The following is a 21,064-nucleotide window of genomic DNA, read 5'->3' on the forward strand; positions in this document are numbered from 1 at the left end:
AAATGTTTGAAAAGATAACTCTGATCTCATGATATGGAAGGTGTACAAGGTAATTAAATGATGAAGGCCTTCAAACTTTTTTTTAAAGTTGACTAGCTTTTCTCAAGTGAATTCCATATATTTATGAGCTGGTTCAAATTAATTACATCCCCTGGAAAAATATTAGATTTCTTCTTTCCTAGTGTCCCCCCCCAATAATTATGTTTCCTGTTGACCAACTGTCCCTGTTTTTTGTTAACGATCCTAGCACTTCACTTCCCCATTAAAAAAAAATAATCCTGAAATTGATTTTATGCATTTAATCAAGCCAGCTTTGTCCAGCATTTGAGAGTTTAGTACCTTATATATACTGTTAAAAAAAGATTTAAAAAAAAAAAACCTACCTTCCCTATTTTTTAAACCACTGCAACAGGAATCTGGCATATTTATTTTGGCCTCAACCGCATTTGGATTTCTGATTGCCTGCATTATAATTATTTTGCCCCATAAAAAAATCCATGGGAATTTTGAAGGTCTGCATTATGATTATCTTGCCCTATGAAGCAAACCATGGGAACTTTGAATGTCTGCATTATAATTATTTTGCCCCCGGAAACATGCAATGGGAATTTTGAAGGTCTGCATTTTTTGCCCCATGAAACATGCAATGGGAATTTTGAAGGTCTGCATTATAATTATGTTGCCTCATTAAGCAAGCCATGGGAATTTTGAAGGTCTGCATTATAATTATCTTTTCCCATGAAAAACAATAAAAACAATGCACCCTTCATAGAAAGCCAGCTAGAATCTTCAATAAACACAATGCACCCTTCATCAAAGAAAGCTAGCTAGAATCTTCAATAAAAACAACGCACCCTTCATCAAAGGAAGTTGTCACCAAACTTGAATTAATGCAATGGAATCTGATTGGAACATCTTTATTGTGCCATGAAAGTTTCTCTTTGGCAGGAGAAAAGTAATGTATGCTAACACTGCCTACCAAATGGCAAGATAAATTAAACATTAAATCAACAATCTTTTGAAACTAGATACCTGGTCATCAAGTTAATTCAAGGTGGGACATCTTGCATAGATGTCATTGCAAAGTTTTATTTTGTTCACATGTAATCATTTCCCTACGAATAGTCTCATCCCCTTGGCAGACCAAAATCTAGGCCAATTTAAGTGCACATACTTCTAGTATATAAACATCCACTGACAACCAGTGACAATGAATTATCTTAGTGAACTGTTTAGTGGCACGCGTTTGTTGACAATGGGATACAGATCAACAAGGGCTACCATATTTTATATATGTGTTATTTGTATTTCTAAAAGAGATGTGATTGATACATGACTTTTCTAACATGTGACCTATACCTGAATTCATTACTTTTTCAAATACATTTACAGTACTTAATGCATCATGGTGTGTACTACATAAATGCAAGTTGCCAAGATACAAGTATATTTCAGACTATTGTTGCCTTCATTTAATCACAATTTCCAATGTTTTTTTTCTTTCAGTGTAAATCCTACTTACTATCAACATGTCAGGTCTTACAAATTTAAATTCTATTTTAAAAAAATTCAGCCCCCCCCCATATTGACATTCACTCATGTCAACAGTATTAACTGGGTCCAGAGAATGTAGCGATAAATGGCTAGTACTGTTAATATATACAACTTGGGTCATAATCAAATATGTCATTCAGCGAAGAATAATCCACAAGGGGAGTTAACTCTTCTTACCTAATTCCTTCTTATCTTGTTGCAACTCCTCCAATTTTTCCTGGACATAATCTGGTTCAGAGGGGACGCCTGAAATACCACAGGTGCCTGAAATGTATGAAATAAGTTGCATCTGGCATAGTACTTTCACCAAAAGCCATTTTCAGGGAGAATAAAGTAAGGAATGGCCATTGAGAGACAATCAAGTTAATGTAAAAAGAAGAGCACCATGAATGACACAATATACACCCACCCCATGTTTAGTTTTCTACATAGGTAACTGGATTTTTTTCTCTCCAGAAACCATTATTTTTCTTTCTGATAAAATGATCTTGACCTTTCAACTTCATAATCAACAGGCTTCATCCTGACTCTAACTGTGAGCCATACACAAAGTTTGGTCCAGAAACCATTTTTCTTCTTTCAGTCTTCCTGACCTTGATTTCTGGACCCCCACATTACCACGCTTCTTCCTTACCCCATAATGCAAACTATCCACAAAGTCATGTGGATCTAATATCCTCATGTAGAAACTTTTATTTTGTCAGCCAGTGACTTTAACCATTGATCTTTTTACTCCAAAATCAAAAGGGTTCTTCGTTACCCAAATTTCAAGCCACCCAGTGATTTTGGTTACCGCAGTTATTGTTCAGAAACCATTCTTCCTCTCTGAGTCACAGTGACCTTGATTTTTGGGAGTTTTTGAAAGTGAAATCATTAGGATTATTCTTTACCCAGCATGCAACATGGTAGTTATAGGTTGTGGAGAACTAGAGAAACCATGGTTCTTCTTTCAGCTACTGTTACCTTGACCATTTTACTCCAAATCAATAGGCTTCATCTTTCTCCCCAATGCAAGCCATCCCCAGGTGTAGTAAGTAAAGGTGGTAAAGAACTTGATTTATTGTTTGGAAAACCTATCTTGTTCCTCTTGTCAGAGGGACTTCAACCATTAAGCTTCTAGCCCAAAATTAATAGGGTTCTTCCTTACCTAGCGTGAACAATCCACACAGTTTGGAAATTGTAACTGCTGGACAACTCGTGTTATTGTATTTTAAGATAAGATTAGTAACAGATGGATGGATGGATATAAGTTTTTTGTCGGTTTTAGCTGCACTTTTATCACATTATCACATCATGCCAAGGAAATGGAAGCTAAATGCCTTTCCCAAGGGCAGATCAAAGCAGCTGATGTAGCCTGTGGGTACTGAACCCACAACCACTGGACCACAAGTCTGATGTAGCCTGTGGGTACTGAAACCACAACCCCTGGACCACAAGTCTGATGAAGCCTGTGGGTACTGAACCCACAACCACTTGGCCACAAGTCTGATGTAGCCTGTGGGTACTGAACCCAAGACCACTGGACCACAAGTCTGATGTAGCCTGTGGGTACTGAAACCACAACCCCTGGACCACAAGTCTGATGTAGCCTGTGGGTACTGAACCCAAGACCACTGGACCACAAGTCTGATGTAGCCTGTGGGTACTGAACCCACAACCACTTGGCCACAAGTCTGATGTAGCCTGTGGGTACTGAACCCACAACCACTTGGCCACAAGTCTGATGTAGCCTGTGGGTACTGAACCCACAACCACTGGACCACAAGTCTGATGTAGCCTGTGGGTACTGAAACCACAACCACTGGACCGCAAGTCTGATGTAGCCTGTGGGTACTGAACCCACAACCACTGGACCACAAGTCTGATGCTCCACCAATTCAACAACAGAAGTTTGATGGACAAAATCCTCACATAATTTTTTTTAATAATCACACCCGAAATAACTAGATATTACATTTGTTAATGTGAATTGCATTTTTGCAAATTATCATATTTACTGTATATGTTGGGACACCATAAATTAATTTTTTAAGTAATTTTTGTGTGCACTGTATGTTTTTTTTGAGTCGTAAGTTGCAGGACACCTTTTAAATCGAACTCAAAATGAAATTTTATTTTAAATAATAAAAAACTTTGTACATGAGATAAAACTCTTTAATACACTGCAGCATCATCTCATCAACCCAACCCTTCTGCATATGTATGACCCATTCTTTCTGTGCATGAATAATTTTTTTTTGCCTCTTGCATGCAGTGACAATTATCATTATTTATTAATATACACTGATATTCCTTATTTATTAATATACACTGATATTACTTATTATTAATATACACTGATATTACTTATTATTAATATACACTGATATTGCCTATTTATTAATATACACTGACATTACTTATTATACAACCTGTCTATGACTTTGATAATACATAATTAAGGTGGATCAAACTACAACCATAATGTAGGTCTACCAATCCAATATCAGACTGCCTCATTAAAATATGTAGGTCTACCAATCCGATATCAGATTACCTCATTAAAGTATGTAGGTCTACCAATCCGATATCAGATTACCCCATTAAAGTATGTAGGTCTACCAATCCGATATCAGATTACCTCATTAAAATATGTAGGTCTACCAATCCGATATCAGATTACCTCATTAAAATATGTAGGTCTACCAATCCGATATCAGATTACCTCATTAAAGTATGTAGGTCTGCCAATCAGATATCAGATTACCTCATTAAAGTATGTAGGTCCACCAATCAGATATCAGATTACCTCATTAAAGTATGTAGGTCTGCCAATCAGATATCAGATTACCTCATTAAAGTATGTAGGTCTGCCAATCAGATATCAGATTACCTCATTAAAGTATGTAGGTCCACCAATCAGATATCAGGTTACCTCATTAAAATATGTAGGTCTACCAATCCGATATCAGATTACCTCATTAAAGTATGTAGGTCTGCCAATCAGATATCAGATTACCCCATTAAAGTATGTAGGTCTGCCAATCAGATATCAGATTACCTCATTAAAGTATGTAGGTCCACCAATCAGATATCAGATTACCTCATTAAAATATGTAGGTCTACCAATCCAATATCAGACTGCCTCATTAAAGTATGTAGGTCTGCCAATCCCATATCAGATTACCTCATTAAAATATGTAGGTCTACCAATCCGATATCAGATTACCTCATTAACGTATGTAGGTATACCAATACGATATCAGATTACCCCATTAAAGTATGTAGGTCTGCCAATCAGATATCAGATTACCTCATTAAAGTATGTAGGTCCACCAATCAGATATCAGATTACCTCATTAAAGTATGTAGGTCTACCAATCCGATATCAGATTACCTCATTAAAGTATGTAGGTCTGCCAATCAGATATCAGATTACCTCATTAAAGTATGTATGTCTGCCAATCCCATATCAGATTACCTCATTAAAATATGTAGGTCTACCAATCCGATATCAGATTACCTCGTTAAAGTATGTAGGTCTACCAATACGATATCAGATTACCCCATTAAAGTATGTAGGTCTGCCAATCAGATATCAGATTACCTCATTAAAGTATGTAGGTCCACCAATCAGATATCAGATTACCTCATTAAAGTATGTAGGTCTACCAATCCGATATCAGATTACCTCATTAAAGTATGTAGGTCTGCCAATCAGATATCAGATTACCTCATTAAAGTATGTATGTCTGCCAATCCCATATCAGATTACCTCATTAAAGTATGTAGGTCTACCAATCTGATATCAGATTACCTCATTAAAGTATGTAGGTCTGCCAATCTGATATCAGATTACCTCATTAAAGTATGTAGGTCTACCAATCTGATATCAGATTACCTCATTAAAGTATGTAGGTCTACCAATCAGATATCAGATTACCTCATTAAAGTATGTAGGTCTACCAATCAGATATCAGATTACCTCATTAAAGTATGTAGGTCTGCCAATCCGATTTCAGATTACCTCATTAAAATATGTAGGTCTGCCAATCAGATTTCAGATTAATGTATGTATATCAGCTTGTAGTCAAATTCAGCCAACATCTTGATAACATAAAACTACTGAACAAGTTTAGTCAAAATCTTGTCAGAAATACTGCTTGTGACAGGCTCAACCTATCATCTGCAAGGTCACATAAAACAATTTGCATGAATTTCACTTATAATCATGCTCAATCAAGATCTTCATGATTGACACCTCTTTATATGGTTTAATCAAAATACAATCTAGACAATGGCAAAATAAAATCTCCATTATAAAATAAAAGAACTCCTATTCATATCCAATAGACTTGGTCAAAATATAAATTATACTATCTTGATGATATCAGCCTTTTAACTAAGTCTGATTAAACTCAGTACAGACTTTCATGTGGTAATAAGCTCAGCCAATCATGTGCAAGATCACCTCATTAATATGCACAGACCTTGTGACAATCTTGTTTAACAGGAAATGATGGTAAATGTTAAGGTCATTCCAAACTTTTGGTGAACCAGGAAATGACGACTCATTCCATACACTTGGTGAACCTGGAAAACTAAAACTTTTTGCAAACAAATATCTACTTACCTCCATTACTATAAGATACATGTTTTAATTTGCGTAGCATGTCTTGTTCTGACAGGTCTATAACCTGATATTCCATCTCCATATCTCGTAAAAACTGAAATACAAAAATAACTTAAATGTAAAATTTAGAAAATCCTTCTCATTTAAATAAATCTGTAGTAACATAAATAATATTACATTACTTTGCATGAATACTGTAGGGGCCCCAGAGTGGCTGAGTGGTCAAAAGCGCTCGCCATAACGGATCACTCCATCTCACCTCTGTCTGCGTAGGCTAGAGTCTCGGATTCGGTCAATGTGGATATGTGAGAAAGCTTGCCAGTAGCTTCTCCAGGGTCGGTGGTTCTTTCCGGGGTTTTCCCGGGTTCTTCCTCCACCATTAATACTGGCCACCATGTATAACCTATCGTGTGCTGAAAAATGGCATTAAACCCTAAAACAACAACAACAACATGAATATTGTTACACATTTATAATACATTATTTGATATAAATATTATTACAAAATTAATAGTATATTACTTTGTATGAATAATTTAACATAATTACTAAAAATACCTTATTTGATATAAATATTATTACAAAATTAATAATAAATTACTTTGTATGAATACTACTTTGTATCAATATTATTACAAAATTAATAACAATACATTATTTGGTATGAATATTCTTGCAAAATTAATATTGCTACTTTGTACAAACATTGTTACAAGTTAATAATAATACAATTTTGCATGAATATTGCTACAAAATTAATAATACATTACTTTGCATCAATATTGTTACAAAATTATTAATAATACACTATTCAATGAATATTGTAACAAAATTAACAATACATTATTTTGTATGAATACTGTGACAAAATTAATAATAATACATTATTTTGTATGAATACTGTTACAAAATTAATAATAATACATTATTTTCTATGAATATTGTTACAAAATTTGTTTATCTGGGTTCTGTATGCCTTGTCTCTTTATTCTGAGATAAATATCATTAATGAGTGTCTGGATAAGCATATGGTATGAATGACTATAGTATTATAGCTTGGTGTGAATGTACAGTATTATAGCTTGGTGTGACTGACTGCACAGTATTATAGCTAGGTGTGAATGACTGTACAGTATTATGGCTTGATATGAATGACTACAGTATTATAGCTTGGTATGAATGACTGTACAGTATTATAGCTAGGTGTGAATGACTACATTATAACAGCTTGGTATGAATGACTGTACATTATTATAGCTTGGTATGAATGACTGTACAGTATTATAGCTTGGTGTGACTGACTGCACAGTATTATAGCTAGGTGTGACTGACTGCACAGTATTATAGTTAGGTGTGAATGACTGTACAGTATTATAGCTTGGTATGAATGACTACATTATTACAGCTTGGTATGAATGACTGTACAGTATTATAGCTAGGTGTGAATGACTGTACAGTATTATAGCTTGGTATGAATGACAGTAAAGTATTATAGCTATGTGTTAATGACTATATTATTATAGCTTGGCATGAATGACTATACATTATTATAGCTTGGCATGAATGACTATACATTATTATAGCTTGACATGAATGACTATACATTATTATAGCTTGGCATGAATGACTATACATTATTATAGCTTGGCATGAATGACTATACATTATTATAGCTTGGTATGAATGACTATACATTATTATAGCTTGGTATGAATGACTGTACAGTATTATAGCTTGGTGTGAATGACTGCACAGTGTTATGGGGTACAAGTTAAATGGTGAAGATCCCATAAAACAGCATCACAAGAAAATGACTACACATTATTATAAGATACAAGTTACACCGTGAAGATCCCATAAATCAGGATCACAGCAAAGTGAATACACAGTAACAGTAAGCTTGACAATCAAAATAGATTATCTCACATAGTGATGTTAGCTTATTTTTGTTTATAAATTAATTTAAATTTTAAAAAAATGCAATTATGAAATATCTTCTAATGCAAATGAGTGTGCATGCAACTTACAGTAAATAAAATATTCATTACAAAGTATCAGCCTGAAGGATCTGAAAGAATAATTTCCTGCTAGGGAACATTTATGTGAAATTTGAAGTTCTGGTCTGAAGGTTCTCTATAGAAGGGAAGAATTCCAGCAGTTGCTGAGTTGAGGTAGCTCTCCAAGTTGAGGTAACTCTCCAACCTGAGCTGTGCATGCTATGCACAATCCAAGCTTAGGTAACTCTCCAGGCATAATCCAAGTTGAGGTAACTCTCCAAGCATAATTCAAGTTGAGACAACTCTCTAACCTGATCTGTGTATGCTATACATAATCCAAGTTGAGTTAAGTCTCCAACCTGACTTGTGTACGCTATATATAATCCAAGTTGAGGTAACACTCCAACCTGATCTGTGTACGTTATACATAAACCAAGTTGAGGTAACTCTCCAACCTGATCTGTGTATGCTATACATAATCCAAGTTTAGGTAACTCTCCAACCTGATATGTGTATGCTACACATAATCTGAGTTGAAATTTGCAGCATCTGAGTTGGATGGAAATAGTTTTAATAAATAACATGAATGATTTTTGTACCTCTGATTGCATTATTTACTATCAGCTGTAAAATTCCCTGTAGCGGTGTTTGTATCATTTGGTGTCTGCTGTAAAATTCCCTGTAGCAGTGTTTGTATTATTTGGTGTCTGCTGTAAAATTTCCTGTAGCAGTGTTTGTATTATTTGGTGTCATCTGTAAAATTCCCTGTGGCAGTGTTTGTATTATTTGGTGTCTGCTGTAAAATTCCCTGTAGCAGTGTTTGTATTATTTGGTGTCAGCTGTAAAATTCCCTGTAACAGTGTTTGTATTATTTGGTGTCTGCTGTAAAATTCCCTGTAGCAGTGTTTGTATTATATGGTGTCTGCTGTAAAATTCCCTGTAGCAGTGTTTGTATTATTTGGTGTCTGCTGTAAAATTCTCTGTAGCAGTGTTTGTATTATTTGGTGCCTGCTGTAAAATTCCCTGTAGCAGTGTTTGTATTATTTGTTGTCATCTGTAAAATTCCCTGTAGCAGTGTTTGTATTATTTGGTGTCTGCTGTAAAATTCTCTGTAGCAGTGTTTGTATTATTTGGTGTCTGCTGTAAAATTCCCTGTAGCAGTGTTTGTATTATTTGTTGTCATCTGTAAAATTCCCTGTAGCAGTGTTTGTATTATTTGGTGTCTGCTGTAAAATTCCCTGTAGCAGTGTTTGTATTATTTGTTGTCATCTGTAAAATTCCCTGTGGCAGTGTTTGTATTATTTGTTGTCATCTGTAAAATTCCCTGTGGCAGTGTTTGTATTATTTGGTGTCTGCTGTAAAATTCCCTGTAGCAGTGTTTGTATTATTTGGTGTCAGCTGTAAAATTCCCTGTAGCAGTGTTTGTATTATTTGGTGTCTGCTGTAAAATTCCCTGTAGCAGTGTTTGTATTATTTGGTGTCAGCTGTAAAATTCCCTGTAACAGTGTTTGTATTATTTGGTGTCTGCTGTAAAATTCCCTGTAGCAGTGTTTGTATTATATGGTGTCTGCTGTAAAATTCCCTGTAGCAGTGTTTGTATTATTTGGTGTCTGCTGTAAAATTCTCTGTAGCAGTGTTTGTATTATTTGGTGCCTGCTGTAAAATTCCCTGTAGCAGTGTTTGTATTATTTGTTGTCATCTGTAAAATTCCCTGTAGCAGTGTTTGTATTATTTGGTGTCTGCTGTAAAATTCGCTGTAGCAGTGTTTGTATTATTTGTTGTCATCTGTAAAATTCCCTGTAGCAGTGTTTGTATTATTTGGTGTCTGCTGTAAAATTCCCTGTAGCAGTGTTTGTATTATTTGTTGTCATCTGTAAAATTCCCTGTAGCAGTGTTTGTATTATTTGGTGTCTGCTGTAAAATTCCCTGTAGCAGTGTTTGTATTATTTGTTGTCATCTGTAAAATTCCCTGTAGCAGTGTTTGTATTATTTGGTGTCTGCTGTAAAATTCCCTGTAGCAGTGTTTGTATTATTTGGTGCCTGCTGTAAAATTCCCTGTAGCAGTGTTTGTATTATTTGTTGTCATCTGTAAAATTCCCTGTAGCAGTGTTTGTATTATTTGGTGTCTGCTGTAAAATTCCCTGTAGCAGTGTTTGTATTATTTGTTGTCATCTGTAAAATTCCCTGTAGCAGTGTTTGTATTATTTGGTGTCTGCTGTAAAATTCCCTGTAGCAGTGTTTGTATTATTTGTTGTCACCTGTGAAGAATTATGTAGCAGTGTTTGTATTATTTGGTGTCAGCTGAAATACTTAAGTGTAGCGGTATTTGTATTATTTGGTGTCAGCTATAAAACTTCCATATAAATGTGTTTGTATTATCTGCTGTCAGCTGTAAAACTTGCATATTGCTGTGCTTGTATTATTTAATATTAGTTTTAATACTTCCCTGTTGCCGTGTCTGTATTTATTAGCTATACAACTTCAAGGAATGTATTTTCATATAGTGTATATTGCCAAGGCATGTATTTTCATATAATGTAAATTGCCAAGGAATTTATTTTCATTCAGTGTAAACTGCCAAGGAATGCAAGGAATATATTTTGATACAGTGTATGTTGCCAAGGTATCAAGGTATATATTTTCAAACAAAGCAATTTGCCAAGGAATGTATTTTCATACAGTGTCTATTGCTAAGGACTGTATTTTTCATGTAATGTAAATTGCCAAGAAATGTAATTTCATACAATGTGTTTTGCCAAGAAATGTATTTTCATATAATGTATATTACCAAGGTATATACTTTCATTTAAAGTAAATTGCCAAAGTATGCATTTTTATAGTGTAAAAGATGACTAAAGATTTCCGGCTTGTGATGATTGTTAACTTAAAGCCTCTTTTGCATGCATGGCCAGGTTTGTTCTTTGTATGCATGGCCAGGTCTTATCTTTTGCATGCATGGCCAGGTTTGTTCTTTGCATGCATGGCCAGCTTTGTTCTTTGCATGCATGGCCAGGTCTTATCTTTGCATGCATGGCTAGGTTGTTGTTGCTGTTATAGGGTTTTATTCCATTTTTCAGCACAAGAGAGGCTATACATGGCAGCCAGTATTAATGGTGGAGGAAGAACCAGGGAAAACCCCAGAAAGAGCCACCCACCCACAAGAAGCTACTGGCAAGCTTTCTCATGTACCCACATTGGCTAAGCTTGAGTCTTGAACCCATGCAGACAGAGCTGAGATGGCAGTGATCTGTAGCAGTGAGTGCTTTAGACCACTCGGGGCCCTACATGGCCAGGTCTGATGTGTGATGTTCTATTACTTATTATGTAGATTGTAATGCCAGGTCTGATCTCTGCATGCATAGCCAGGTCTGATGTGAGATGTTTTGTTACTTATTATGCAGAATGCATTGCCAGGTCTGATCTCTGCATGCATGGCCAGGTCTGATGCGAGATGTTCTATTACTTATTATGTAGACTGCATTGCCAGGTCTGATGTCTGCATGCATAGCCAGGTCTGATCTATGCATGAATGGCCAGGACTGATGTCAGATGTTCTGTTACTTATTACGTAGACTGCATAGCCAGGTCTGATGTTAGATGTTCTGTTACTTACTATCTAGACCACACGACCAGGTCTGGTGTCAGATGTTCTGTTACTTACTATCTAGACCACATGGCCAGGTCCAGTGTCAGATGTTCTGTTACTTACTATCTAGACCACACCCCAGGTCTGGTATCAGATGTTCTGTTACATACTATCTAGACCACACAGTCAGGTCTGGTGTCAGATGTTCTGTTACTTACTATCTATACCACATGGCCAGGTCTGGTGTCAGATGTTCTGTTACATACTATCTAGACCACATGGCCAGGTCTGGTATCAGATGTTCTGTTACATACTATCTAGACCACATGGCCAGGTCTGGTGTCAGATGTTTTGTTACTTACTATCTAGACCACATGGCCAGGTCTGGTGTCAGATGTTCTGTTACTATCTAGACCACATGGCCAGGCCTGATATCAGATGTTCTGTTACATATTTTGTAGACTGATCTTGTTGAGTGGATGCAATATGCAAAGAATACAAAATTCAGCAAGCTTTTATTTGAATTTGCATAATGATCATAAAAATTTGTGTGGGATAGCACAGGCCTAGCATGATTATGTAAATCTGTCTGGGATATCATAGGCTAGTGTGTGTGATTTGGATTTTTAATGTAGCTTTAACAATTTTTCAGTCATATCGCCATGATGTCTGCAGTGTGGCAGTTTATAGTGATGTCTAGCACTGGGGCATCACAACGCAGACATGTGGCATAATGTCCCACCCTGTCACATTATCCTGACACCAGGCCAAACAGTCCTAACACTAACCTCTTAATGGTAAGTCTTTGGTATGACTCGGCTGTGCATCGAACTCATGACCTCCCACATAAGAGGCGGATGCTCTAACCACTAGGCCACCGGAGTGGTTTATCATAGGCTAGTATGATACTTTAAATTTGTGTGGGCTGTAGTGGGCAGGGCATGATTATATAAATTTGTGTGGGATATCATGAGTCTAGCATGATTATACAAATTAGTGTAGGATATCATAGGCCTAGCATGATTATATAAATTTGTGTGGGATATCATAGGCCTAGCATGATTATACAAATTTGTGTGGGATATCATAGGCCTAGCATGATTATACAAATCTGTGTGGGATATCAAAGCCTAGCATGATTATACAAATTAGTGTGGGATATCATACGCCTAGCATGATTATACAAATTTGTGTGGGATATCATAGAGCCCAGCATGAATCAAGTAAGTCTGAGTTTCACTTGGTAAAATCCTGTCGAGTTCCAAATTGATATTTTTGGCTGAGTTAGGGATACTAATTGAAGATCAATACAAATAAAATTACATGCATATCTTTAAATGGTGGCTGAACTGTAAACAAAGTGGAATGACATATTCATGAAGTCTTAGATCAATGACACGTACTGTAATTTAAAAAAATACCTGGACTGTACACATAGTAGAATGACATATCAATGAAGTCTGCATCAATGACACTCACAATAATCATAACACAAATATCTTATGTACACAAGGTGGAACTGTACGAAAAACGAATGACATATTCTTTAAATCTGGATTAATGACATATACAATACTTTTACACAAATACCTGGAATTACATATTCCTGAAGTCTGGATTAATAACATATACAATACTTTTATACAAATTCCTGGAATTACATATTCCTTAAGTCTGGAATAATGACATATACAATACTTTTACACAAATAACTGGAATTACATATTTCTTAAGTCTGGATTAATGACATATACAATACTTTTATACAAATTCCTGGAATTACATATTCCTTAAGTCTGGAATAATGACATATACAATACTTTTACACAAATACCTGGAATTACATATTCCTTAAGTCTGGAATAATGACATATACAATACTTTTACACAAATACCTGGAATGACATATTCCTTAAGTCTGGAATAATGACATATACAATACTTTTACACAAATACCTGGAATTACATATTCCTTAAGTCTGGAATAATGACATATACAATACTTTTACACAAATAACTGGAATTACATATTCCTTAAGTCTGGATTAATGACATATATAATACGTTTACACAAATACCTGGAATTACATATTCCTTAAGTCTGGATTAATGACATATATAAGAATTTTACACAAATAGCTGGAATGACATATTCTTTAAGTCTGGATAAATTACATATACAATACCTTTACACAAATAACTGGAATTACATATTCCTTAAGTCTGGAATAATGACATATACAACACTTTTACACAAATAACTGGAATTACATATTCCTTAAGTCTGGAATAATGACATATACAATACTTTTACACAAATACCTGGAATGACATATTCTTTAAGTCTGGATAAATTACATATACAATACTTTTACACAAATGACTGGAATTACATATTCCTTAAGTCTGGAATAATGACATATACAACACTTTTACACAAATAACTGGAATGACATATTCCTTAAGTCTGGAATAATGACATATACAATACTTTTACACAAATACCTGGAATTACATATTCCTTAAGTCTGGAATAATGACATATACAATACTTTTACACAAATACCTGGAATGACATATTCCTTAAGTCTGGAATAATGACATATACAATACTTTTACACAAATACCTGGAATTACATATTCCTTAAGTCTGGAATAATGACATATACAATACTTTTACACAAATAACTGGAATTACATATTCCTTAAGTCTGGATTAATGACATATATAATACGTTTACACAAATACCTGGAATTACATATTCCTTAAGTCTGGATTAATGACATATATAAGAATTTTACACAAATAGCTGGAATGACATATTCTTTAAGTCTGGATAAATTACATATACAATACCTTTACACAAATAACTGGAATTACATATTCCTTAAGTCTGGAATAATGACATATACAACACTTTTACACAAATAACTGGAATTACATATTCCTTAAGTCTGGAATAATGACATATACAATACTTTTACACAAATACCTGGAATGACATATTCTTTAAGTCTGGATAAATTACATATACAATACTTTTACACAAATGACTGGAATTACATATTCCTTGAGTCTGGAATAATGACATAAACAACACTTTTACACAAATAACTGGAATGACATATTCCTTAAGTCTGGAATAATGACATATACAATACTTTTACACAAATACCTGGAATGACATATTCCTTAAGTCTGGAATAATGACATATACAATACTTTTACACAAATAACTGGAATGACATATTCCTTAAGTCTGGAATAATGACATATACAATACTTTTACACAAATAACTGGAATTACATATTCCTTAAGTCTGGAATAATGATGTATACAATACTTTTACACAAATACCTGGAATGACATATTTCTTAAGTCTGGATTAATGACATATATAATACTTTTACACAAATACCTGGAATTACATATTCCTTAAGTCTGGATTAATGACATATATAATACTTTTACACAAATACCTGGAATGACATATTTCTTAAGTCTGGATTAATGACATATATAATACTTTTAAACAAATACCTGGAATGACATATTCCTTAAGTCTGGATTAATGACATATACAATACTTTTACACAATACCTGGAATAACATATTCCTCAAGTCTGGATCAATGAGACATACAATACTTTTAACCCATTAACCCCTGGCAACAAATTTACGTGGCAGGAGGTAGTAGCCTATTGCCAAGCTTTGTAGCATCAAGGTCATGCTGTTGTTGGGTTTATTGCCATTTTTCAGCATACGATAGGCTTTGCATGGCGGCCAGTATTAATGGTGGAGGAAGAACCCGGGAAAACCCCGGGAAGAACCACCAACCCACGAGAAGCTACTGGCAAGCTTTCTCACATACCCACACTGGCCGAATCCTAGACTCAAACCCACGCAGACAGAGGTGAGATGGCAGTGATCCGTAACAGAGAGCGCTTTAGACCACTCAGCCACTCGGGGCCCCTCAAGGTCATGTATGATACACTGATATGGGTGGTATTATAAAACGGTATACAGATGTCGCTCTACAATAAAACCAAATAATCTGGAAGTTCTAGTTACACTACAAAATACAGAAGGAAAAGCCTCATTTTTAGACCATATTTTTTGTCACCCAAAATTCACCTGAGGTCGGAATCCGATTTTGTGTCCAGAGTTTAGACTTTTTGGTCTCAGATCTAAGGCAGACCTTTATGAACTGCAAACAGATGAATCTTTGCAAACTGTAGCATAAGATACACATTTTAAATAAAGAGTTGTCTCGATAAGAAAATGAGGGGTCCATTAGGCAAAAAAAAAGATGTTTTTAACACAACTAGGCATTAGTTTATTGCAAAATCACCTGGAAGTTGATATGTTATGTATTCAGAAATAGCTTTCAAAATGTGTATCCTACTTGAATTTCAGGCAAAAATTACAAACACTTCCAGGGGTTAATGTGTTAACACAAACACCTGAACTATACACAAGAGGGACATATGGTGGAATGACATATTCATGAAGTTTGGATGATGTAAACACACAATAAAAATAACTTAATTGTTATAAGAGTAATTTCCAAGAATTACTAATTAACTGACCTTAGGTTTCACCACCAGCTGTCCCATGACAGTGAACATTCTGCCAAATCCAAGTGGAGTACACACTGAAATCAGTGAGAAAATAGATTAAAGAATTTCTCCTCAAACAATCCCAGGGATGTACCTTTAATTATAATAATAATTATATTAATAATATTACATTATGCTGAAATAATAAGACCAGATCTTACTTACATGAGATGGTTGAATTACGTTGAAATTTTGGGTGATACACGTCATTTTTATTTTGGAATAAGGCCCATAGTTGGATCCATTACTGGTCTACAGTTGGACCCAATACTGGCCTAGGAAATTCCAGGTATGATGCAAGTTATTTTGATTTTCAAAAACATGAATACCAAATTCTAACACTCTAGTAAATGTACAAGGTTTCTGATACTGTGTGTGTGTGTGATTTAGATTTTTAACGTAACTTTAACAATTTTAGATATATTGCTACAATGTATGCAGTGTGTCAGTTTATAGTGATGTCTAACACTGGGGAATTATGCTGCAGACATGTACCATCATGTCCCCCCCCCAGTCACATTATCCTGACACCTGGACTAAAAACTGGTAAATGTAATGAGGCTCCTGATACTAAATTCTAAGACATCTTTAAATGTAATAAAGTTTCTGATACCAAATTCTAAGACATCTTTAAACGTAATAAGGTTTCTGATTAGCTGAATATAAAAATTTGTAGTGGTAAAAACCAAGGTATTCAGTAGGAAATTTTGAGGTTTCTATGATGTTTCTCCATATGGCATCTTGCCAGGGAGAAATCAACTTCTTACGTAAAATAAACTATTTTGAAAATTCTTACCTTATCATAAAGTTATATAAATGTGAACTACTTCACAAATCCAGATTTCCCAAGCTAAAAAGATGGTAACCATGATTGTTTACTTGTTTTAGTAACACAAGCAAGAGTGGTTTCAAATTGGATACTGGGACTGGCACCTAATCCTATCTACAGTAAGTGTGTGTCTGTGTGTGAGTAATTTGGATTTTTAACATAACTTTAAAGATTTTCCAGGCAATTAGCAATATCAGAAGACTATATTCTAAATCTGTAGTTTATGCAGAAAATATTACAGTATTTAAGATGAGATATTATGAATATGCATGTGTTACTAATAGACTGTAATAGAATTTTGCATCCATAATACTGAAAACATGTTAAAATAAATAGAAATTATAGGTTACTGCATTTGTATGGGAAAATATGAACAAGTTTTTTGGATGGAAATACTGCACGACCATGGGAGTGCAGTATATCCATCCCATAAAACGAGTTCATATTTCATATTTTCCCATACAAATGCAGTAACCTTTTTATTATATGCTCATTTTCTTATTCTACCTAATGCTTAATTATATTAACAAAATACACTACAAGAAACAAAGTAACTGAATGTATGCCGTATTCCAAACTAAATACATAAGCGCAGATTGATCATTACACAAAAACAACATTATTACTGCACATGTAACTTCGCCCAGATAAATTTGACCTTAGTCGCGCAGTGGACATATGGTAACTTTCAAAAGAAAATGTGTCTAGTTAAAATTGAATTTTTGAGTCATATTGTGAATGAATGTGCACTGCAGAAACTTTTCCATTTGATCTGGAATTAATAGATTTTGGTATTTTTGTTGATTCTACGAAATTTCATGATTATGGACTGGATTTAAGTGACAATTCCACATGAAATACATCGGTATGAAGAAGCAAGGAAGAAGCATGTTGACATCTGCAAATGTGTTTCTGTTTCGGTCATTGAATGTTTGAAATCATAAAGTGGGAAAAATATGAAGTCTTGCAACTGCAATTATCTAAAAGATGCTATGGAATTTAATGCTTATTTCATTTTGAGTACAGTAAGGAGGATGTAATTGCACTTATATTCAAAATTACAGTACAATATCAAAATGTGTAATCAATATTGAGAACCTATGAAGTGGCTGATGTAATTCGGATTTGCAGAACTAAGAAAGTACATTTTGAGGAAATTCAGGATGTAAAACTGTAAGTATATTTTTTGCCATTCTTATTACTAGCTAAAGAAGACAATTTATGCCTTGTCACTTGTATGTTATTTGTAAGGACCCTGTCGGGCATCTACTGTATAGCTAGCCTAAATCCGAAAGATTGTATCCAAAAAGATAACGCAGAATGTGCCAAAGCAGCTGGTATGTGGCAGTCCATGAAACATCTGCTTTAGTTCATTCAGAATAAATTTCATCAACCAAAATATAAAGCGCCTACTATGCCAGTGTACATGATTTGTTTACAAATCAAAAGTGCTGGCGTCTGCATCCATTGTTTGTTTACAATAGAAAGTAGTTCCTTTATGCACATGAATGAAATATGAAGGTGTGCAATATCATAAAATACTAAACAATTCTGAGAATGTAAAGTTAATGGAGAAAAAAATGATCATATAATAATTACTGTTATCTTTTTCCTAATGCAGATTGCTATAATTTCTTAAGAGGGCCTCAAGAGAGAATAGTCTTTGACTAAATGAGTCACCCTCTACAAATAAATTATCATTATTATTATTGTCAGTATGATTGGTTATGTTAGGATTCCAAAAGAAACATCTCTTAGTTGTTCTTTTTTTCTATCTTTATTTCTCTTTTTGTTTAAATTTTATTTTAAAAATGCACAATGAACACAAAATAAAAAATGAGATTAACATTATACTCTGATTAAAATTTCTGCATTCAATTTAGTTTTTAAAAAAACAGTCTCTAAATGCAAAGATATAAGACTTCATCTGATTGGCTGATAAAATTAGCAGTTATGATAATAACATAGGTCACCAGAACATGACCCCAAAGCAGTCACTGTCAGGTCTTCACATAGGATAGTAGAGATCTGATTTTATTTAGATTGAACCCTAGTTAGGCATGTACAGCTGATGGCCCATCCCCATAAGGATCAACAGGTTGTAAAACAAGGAATAGTATCATATTTACATTTTCATTGTTAAGCACTCAAAATAACCATGCTGATAAATACCATCGTTCTTCGCAATGATACCAAAACAATTATTAAATTAACTCAATGTGACCTTTATATTAATTCAATGTGACCTTTATATTATTTAAGTTGAGAAAATCATTTAAGTGCCTATGAATAGATGAGTTCAAGTTTCTTCATTCATATTATAAAAAATATACAACAAAGAATTTACTATTTACCATCTTCATTCATATAATAATATTTATACCACAAAGAATTTACTATTTACATTCTTCATTCATATAATAATATTTATACCACAAAGAATTTACTATTTACCTTCTTCATTCATATAATAATATTTATACCACAAAGAATTTACTATTTACCTTCTTCATTCATATTATAAAATTTATACCACAAAGATGTTACTATTTACCTTCATATTATAAAATTTATACCACAGAGAAGTTACTATTTAACATTTTAAGAGAAATGTACATGATTTTAGTATTCTTGTCATGTACCTATGGTGAATTTCTCTCCGTCTTTTACAGGAGAATTTATTTTGCATTGTGAAGTTGTACCCTTATGCCAGGGCCTGTGACATCACTACAGTTCAAATTACACCCGAGCAGGTGGTATTACAGAAAAGAGTAAGGTTGTAGCTTTACCAAAATGCCAAGTAATGTAGATGTTTTTGCATAAAAAATAATATATCTGAAGAAAAGAAAAAATATATTTTTGAAACCGGATTTTCTTGTGTCAAAAATTCAGTCATTCTAGAGCTTTTGTCCAGATTTGAGACTTTTTGCAGCCATGAAAAAATTTCACTCGGACAGAGCATCCTGGCACATCTGAGGGATTTGGGGTAAAAGAGGACAAAATGGTAAAATCCAATGGACCAACAAACAACACAGCATAGCATAAATTTCACCCATCTGCTTGTGTGTTTACCTAAGAAAACTGTTGATGTGAAAGTTTCTCAAAATCAGAAGTACATGTACTTGATTTAATTGGCAATAACAAGAAACCTTTCTCTTCTACCCCCCATCTTAACAGAAAATGAAAATAACCTCCCAGTCTTAATGAGTTAAACAAATTTATACACTATTTTGAGAATATATTTAGAAATAATTAAGCAGTTATTGCTGCAGAACAGGTTTATTTAGAAATGATTCTGCATCACTTGAAGTGTTACTGAGAAGCAAACTAACCGACTGATAATCATTTCCTCTCTGAAGTAGAATTTTTCATCTCCCTTAACATAAATGCCAGAAAAGCTAAACATAGAATGTGGTTTATTATTAGAAGCATTAACTACTTTTAGCAACAGAAAACAAATATTATGTCATAGGCTTTGAGAGATATAATCCATCCATGTTATAAATCTCTCAGATCAAAACACTTACATAGTAGAACAAGGACTCCTAGGAAAGACACACATGAGTAAAGAAATGGCAAGTATGTGTACCACAAATCTGAAAGTAAAGAGGTAAAAATATTTAAGACTGACATTGGCATACAGACACAAATTTGAAATGTTCCTACTCCTATGCAAAAAATCAAATGGACACTTACATTCAATTTCACTTGTTAAAATCATTTTATGTGTGTGTGTGTGTGTGTGTGTGCAACATCTCAACAAATCATGATTTTTCCCCAGATATCAATGTAGTGCAATCTCCTCTCTCAACTTTATTTTTTTCATTAACTACCAACTACAATTATCTTCTGTGACTTCGATTAC

The 21,064-nt window shown here is 34.2% G+C and overlaps 1 protein-coding gene across 1 annotated transcript in view; it reads right to left on the minus strand.

The window, feature by feature from the left end:
* LOC149792314 (limb region 1 protein homolog) overlaps positions 1 to 20,790 on the minus strand; it is a 45,331-nt gene extending 24,541 nt beyond the window's left edge. The window contains exons 1-4 of the mRNA XM_089970890.1: positions 20,727 to 20,790; positions 16,341 to 16,405; positions 6,167 to 6,260; positions 1,732 to 1,818 (exon numbers count right to left, since the gene is read on the minus strand). Of these exons, the coding sequence (XP_089827016.1) occupies positions 1,732 to 1,818; positions 6,167 to 6,260; positions 16,341 to 16,379 (220 nt within the window). The 5' untranslated portion in view covers positions 16,380 to 16,405; positions 20,727 to 20,790. The remainder of the gene's footprint in view (positions 1 to 1,731; positions 1,819 to 6,166; positions 6,261 to 16,340; positions 16,406 to 20,726) is intronic.
* Between the last annotated feature and the right edge of the window lie 274 nt (positions 20,791 to 21,064).

This window comes from Sinohyriopsis cumingii, chromosome 9 (genome assembly GCF_028554795.1).
Source record: "Sinohyriopsis cumingii isolate HCF-2022 chromosome 9, ASM2855479v2, whole genome shotgun sequence".
Classification (NCBI taxonomy): domain Eukaryota; kingdom Metazoa; phylum Mollusca; class Bivalvia; order Unionida; family Unionidae; genus Sinohyriopsis; species Sinohyriopsis cumingii.